The 6188-nt window shown below is 49.7% G+C and overlaps 1 protein-coding gene across 2 annotated transcripts; it reads left to right on the forward strand.

Moving 5' to 3' along the window:
* The first annotated feature begins 1679 nt into the window (after positions 1–1679).
* On the forward strand, positions 1680–4601 carry LOC104340967 (UDP-N-acetylglucosamine transferase subunit ALG13). Of its 2 annotated transcripts, none has more exons than XM_086469888.1 (4): positions 1680–1764; positions 2111–2277; positions 2513–2653; positions 4377–4601. In XM_086469888.1, the coding sequence occupies exons 1-4, from the start codon at positions 1684–1686 to the stop codon at positions 4486–4488; spliced, it is 501 nt and encodes a 166-aa protein (XP_086326014.1). In that variant the 5' UTR covers positions 1680–1683; the 3' UTR covers positions 4489–4601. The 2 variants fall into 2 exon arrangements, with proteins under 2 accessions (XP_086326014.1, XP_086326013.1); XM_086469887.1 differs by having other exon boundaries at positions 2111–2273; positions 2515–2653.
* The last annotated feature ends 1587 nt before the right edge of the window (positions 4602–6188 follow it).

A 6188-nucleotide genomic window follows, 5' to 3' on the forward strand; every position in this document is an offset into this window, starting at 1 on the left:
CAGAATCTTTATTTTTCAGAAATGGCCTTCATCTCTAGCCTCAGCTCCTGCCTGATTTCCTGTCCCTTGGCTCTTAGGATCACATTCCACAGGGAACCAACATGCCTTTGCTCAAGGGAGTACTTTTCCTTGGTTTTCATAAGAAGGACTCATAAGACCAGCCTGAAAAAGCATTAGAAAGATGTGTGCTTAGAGAAAGGGCAATAGGGAGGAGGGGAAACCTACCTGTATTCAATGATACTGAGAATGTATCTTTCAAAAGGCCAAGGGAAGGAGGGTAGGCAAAACAACTATTCAATTTATTTAAGAATTTGCTACAGTGAAGGTTTTTTAAAAGACTCAATTCTTTGCACGTTAATATAATCACCTCTACAGAAAGCTTTGGAGGGCATAAATTGCTAAACAACGCTCTGCAGGTAGAGACACAGGAAAGATGAGCACCTCCCCAAGGTGCTAACACTTGTCAGTAGCAAAGTGAGGAAAAGAAACCAGCAGGATACAACTCCTAGCTTTTATTTTAGTCTCACTTTAAGGGTTTTCCTTGAGTTGCAGTCTCAGCTCCTGTGGCAGGTTCATCTATTTAGGCCAAATAATTTTTATGTCTGACATTCTGGAATCAACTAAGAGCCAGGAGACAGCAGTTTCTATTGGAGTTTGCAGCATTTCTGGGATTTTGGGGAGAGTGGACACAGTGAACATACACAGCCAGAATTATTAAGGTTCTCTAAACAAAACATAAAATGCAAAGTTCAAACTATATGTCTCTTTTCCTTCTGTCTCCCATCTTCACCAGTCCCTGTGATATCAATGGAAGGATATCCACACGGCAAAACGACCCAAGCTCACCCACTGATAGCAATGTACACAATCTTCTCCTGCCCTCATTTGAAGGTAGGCTTGTATGCCATGCATTTGCTCTGAACAAAGTGAAGTGTGTCCCCCAGCGAGGCCCAGTGCTCATGGGGTTGTGTCAGCCCATCACTCTCAGGCTGCCATTACAGGACCCACTGCTTCACTGCTTCGGGCAACAGTTCTCTGAAGCATGACTGCTCATGTGCTACCACCCTTTTGTGACGTTACTCCCACAGTAAGTGCCATGGTAGGCTTGGGCCAGACTGGGTAACCCTAAGCCTAGCCCAGGTCAGTTAAGCCTATAAAGAAAAGGTACCTGTGGCCATGCTATGGGAATGGCAGGCTGTGAACATGCCCAGCACCTGGCCCCAGTCAGGCTGTCGGTTACAGTGATCCCTGCCCCAAATGCTAAAATAACCAGTGAAAAAAATCTCCTGAAACCCTCTTCCAAATTTGGGGATTCCCCCCGCCCCGAGAGTCTGAAAAATTGAGACACTCGTAGCTGCCACGCCGGGTCGCTGACGGCGAGTGGGCTCGTTAGAGCGGGCGCCTTCGCTGCCGATCCGGCAAGGCGGAGGGAATCCCGCACCCTTGTGGCGGGCCCTGCTGCCCCTCAGCGCCGGTAACGGCGCCGGCCCCCGGCCCCTCACTCGCCTGGGCGGAGGCAGCGGGCCCAACCGAGCCGGGGAGGGCCCTGCGCGGGAGAAGGCGTGTCCCCCTGCCCCTCAGGCCGGCAGCCATCTTGGGGAGCGCCGCGGCGAGCGGGCCGTGCGCGGCGCCCTCTGGCGACCCGCCGCCCGCACATCAGCTACGAGCGGGCGGTCGCCGGCCATGAAGTCCGTTTTCGTCACCGTGGGCACCACCAGCTTCGACGATCTCATCGCGACCGTCTGCTCCCCGGCGGCCCTGCAGGTGAGGCGGCGCAGAGCCCGGCTCCCTGGGCAGCCATCCCCGCTTCCCCCTTCGCGGCCTGCCCACAGCGCCTCAACAAGGCGCCTGCGCGGTGGGAGCTGTCCCGCCCTCCCCCGTCCCGGCAGCGACTGCCGGGGGTGCCTGAGGGGGCGGGAGGCGAGGCGGGACCGCGGTGAGTGGCATGAAGTGGCGGAGGAGGAGGAGGAGGAGGGACGGTGTGTGGTGCGAAGCGGAGGGCGGCAGCGGCCCCCGTGCCGTGCTGGGGTAACGGGGAGCGGGGCCAGGCGCCCCGGTGCCCGACCCGGCTACACGCCCACCCCCCCATCCCGCCCTCCCTCCGCCGCAGGTGCTGCAGCGCCGCGGCTACGAGAAGCTGGTGCTTCAGGTCGGGCGGGGCGCGCTGAACCCGCCGCTCCGCAGCAGCCCGGCCTTGGCGGTGGAGGTGTTCCGCTTCAAGGACTCGCTGGCCCAGGACCTGGAGAGGGCCGACCTGGTCATCAGCCACGCAGGTAGAGCCCCGTTTGTTTGCCCAACCTGTTCTCCTCGGGGGCAGGAGTGGAGGGGAGGTCGGTTGGATGAAGTCTGTTTCGCTACGGCTCGGGGGTGGGCTGGCAGGGAATGTTTAGGTCCACAGCTAGAGCTGAGGGGTTAAATGTTCACCTTCGGGAGCCTCCAGCGTTTCAAGAGCAAGTAGGATGATATTTCATGTGTCAGGGCAAAAACTCATCGTGTTTTCTGTCTCTCCTGCAGGTGCAGGCAGCTGTCTGGAGACTCTGGAAAAAGGAAAACCACTAATAGTAGTAATAAATGAAAAGCTGATGGACAACCATCAACTGGAACTGGCAAAACAGCTCCACAGAGGTGGGCACGTCCTCTGCTGTAATTGCAGGTATGGAGCTGCTGTGGCTGTCCTGACTGAACAAGCAGCGTTCGGCACCGTCACACGGTGTGTTATTACAGTATCGAGAATGTAACAAGGACGTTTACATTCTTCTCTGTAACAACCATTTATTTGCAAGGTAGATTTTTCCATAGTGGATAGATTAACATTAGGTGCTCATTTACGAAACTTAACAAGCCTTTTGACCATGACTCCTTTTAAAACTTTTTTTTTTTTTGAGAGCACATGTATTCAGATTGAAAGAAGAGCAATTTAAATGAAATAAAGTGGTTGAATTTGGAACAGTCAGGTAGCATCCTAAGGCATCTAACAGCCGCTTTCTTTTTCTGCTCTTTCTCACTAGTTGTTGGATTATTTTTTGAAGTCTAGACATAATACAACCCAGACCATCAGTTTAACCATGAGCTATAAGGAATAAATTGCTCCCTGCAGATTTAGGACTCCATTTCATCATTTTGCTATGCAGCTTTTCTTTGTAAAGGGCACTAAAGTTGACTGTAGAGATGTACTAACGTAATAAAATTGAAAGTATCTGGAGTATTTAGAACAAAACATAAGAATGGCCTTACTGATATGGATTGGGAGTCCACGTACCTCAATATCCTATTTGCAGTGGCCATATGCAGGTGCCCAGCCAAAAGTAGAAACAGGGCAAGAACACGTGGTACTTCCTTGTGTTACTTTCCCTTTCATGCTCTTTAGTTGTTGATTCAGGGGGATTCCTAAATCAGATGTTGTCTGTGTCTGATTAGTAACTTTAAATACCTCTATCCATCCAAGTGCTTGTTCAGGCTGCCCTTTTAACCAAACTTCCTGAATCCACCACATCCTCTGACAAGGAGTTTCTCAGATCTATTGCCTGTCACTTCAGGGGTAAAACCAAAACAAACTAACAAACAAAACCCCACCCCACCACCACCAAAACCTCCAGCTCCTTTTGTTTGTTTGTGTTCATCCTGGCTGCTGTTAGTTTCATTTGCTCTCTTGTTTTGACTATATCTTACTAGTTTTATTTATGATTATTTATGATTGATTGCACTCTGTAAATAACAGATGACTTGTAAATTGAAGGCAGAGGAAATGCAACTCCCATTATTTAGTCTGTATCTTGCTCTTTTGTATGTTTCAGAAGAGCCTTCTGAAAAAATTAGGCCTGTCGTTCATTTATATTGGGCAAGTTTCTTAAACTTCCTATCTCAGCGCTTCTGACAGCTTCAGAGACAGGAAGGAATTTTTATTTCTTTTTGTTGAACAGGGCCTAGCGTTTGAGCCTGATTTGCAGCCTGCTAATAGCAAGCTAACAGATGGATGTAGCTGTTCTTTCTGGCTATGTGTTAAGTGGAGAACTAGGCCATGTGTGCAAGCAGGATGAATTCCCTTGTACAGTTTGTGGTGAAGATCCTCAGATCTTGTTCGGTTCCAACATTGCAACCACAGAAGATTAAAAAGTTAGACCTGAGGTTGTCTGGCAAAGCTGTGGTATAGATCAAAGTGTGTTCTCAGCAATGCTGCCTATGAGCCAGCGATGGTTGGGGCCTGACGGTTTGTAGGGTCTCTTCTTCCTGTCAGCGCGTGTCCTGTTTTTGTTTCCGTGCTGAAGAATCATGTATGTATGAATAGAAAGAAAATTGTGTGAAGAAAAAAATTGCCCTTTGGGGTGGATTTTTTTTTTTTTTTTTTTTAATTTTTGGTTTTGGTCTGGTTTTTACAGCACTCTTGTGGAGACGCTGCAGTCAATGGACTTGTCAACTTTGAAACCTTTTCCTTCTGGACAACCAGAAAAGTTTGCTTTGTTCTTGGATAAAGTTGTTGGATTTCAATAAACAATGCAGAGGAATAAAAATGTCAGAATAAAACCTTTCTCCTCTCCTATTGAGGCCTTCCACACTTCCACCAACTGGGACAAACCCTCTAATAAAATATCTATTAATATTAACTGACGTTAAATGGTTTCCTATTTAGTGCCAGTATAATGTCATCTACCTTTATGCTTAAAAGAACACAGTGCCAACAAGGCGGGGATGTGTGTGGGGAGTTTGAACTATCTAGTTTCTTGACAGACAGATACTTACATCACAAAATCTGCCCCGAGTTGATAATTCCAGTGAGGAGGACAAGCTAAATTACTTCTTAAACAGGCATGGCATATACATAGTGGTCTCTTGACCTTATTTGCCTAGTACGAGTGGAAGTAAGTTGGCCTTGTTGATGTTCCTGTGATGTTCTGCAAGTAAGCAGATGCCTTCAGCTCTCCTTTCATGTGTTTACAGAAGCACTGGAAAGAGAATTTTAAAAGTGAGAGATTTAGGCCTTTTTAAAGAGGGAAGAGTCAAGAGCTGTAAACCTGCTGCTAAACTGTCCACTAACTCACTTGGGTTTGGGTGATTTGCTGCCAAAGTAAAACACGCCCTATAGGAGAGGAATGGGCAATACAATGAATCCGTTTACACGGCTATCCCATCATTACTTAGTCTGGACTTGTGTGAAGTGCAGTGTTTCCTATTTGATGCTGATTGGAGCTCCCCCTTTTAAAGTGTTGACATTTTCAATTGTGTTGATGCTACCATCAATTTAAGTAAATATTTGGAAAAACAAAGGGCATTTAAATGTAAAAATGTTCATGCAGGCTACTTGGTCTGTAATACTCTAGAATAAGAATAGTTGGTGCTAATTGCCCTTCCTGCAAGTACATGATTTGTTGGGGGTTTTCTTGTTGCTGTTGCTTAAAACAAGAAACTCCTGAATTGGTGCATCTGATGTCCCAGTGCAATTCTTGTTAAATGTACATAGAGGAGTTCTCCAAATCAAGCACAAGGCCTACACGTGGAATAAACCATGCTGCGCAGCTGGGCAAGAGTGATTTTTGCCGATCCCCAGAGTTCTCCCCAAGTATTTTATTAGGAGCAACTAAGATTTTCACTTCCTTAACCATTTTTACAGAGCTGTTATTTCAAGTTTACCGCTAGCAGCTTACCTCCAGCCCGAGAGCACGCAGGAATGTCGCAGGGAATTCTGAATAACTATTTGACTGAGTTTTCCACGAGTTACTCGCACTCATAGGCACATCGAGCAATGAAGTCGGAAGGAGCTGGCTTAGCAAGGGCTTCCCCCTCCTCCCCAGGCAGGGCCGGCAGGAGACGGCGGTTTACCGCGGTTTGCCGCACGATACCCACTCCGAGAGCTGGGGGGCGGGGGGGGGGCTGGGGGAAAACGACCCCCCCCGCCCTCGGACAGCCCCTGCGGTGTTAAGCGGGGGAGCGGGACAGATATTTGGGGTTCGGGCCCCGTAAAATGGCTGCTGCGGGCGGCCCCTCCTGCGGGCGGCCCGCGGGCTCAGCGGGAGGGCACCGCTCGCAGCTGCCTTTCGGGCAGCCCGCAGGCAAAGGGCACCGGGCCCAGCAGCGCCGGGACGGCGGCGAGTCCGACGCGGGGCCCCGTCGGGTGAGCGGCGGCGCCCGGCGGGAGGGGGGGGGATGCGGGGGGCGGCGGCGGGCGCAGGTGGGCGCGTCGGGCGAGGCCTCTC

Source organism: Leptosomus discolor, chromosome 9, assembly GCF_034619465.1.
Source record: "Leptosomus discolor isolate bLepDis1 chromosome 9, bLepDis1.hap2, whole genome shotgun sequence".
In the NCBI taxonomy this organism is placed as follows: domain Eukaryota; kingdom Metazoa; phylum Chordata; class Aves; order Leptosomiformes; family Leptosomidae; genus Leptosomus; species Leptosomus discolor.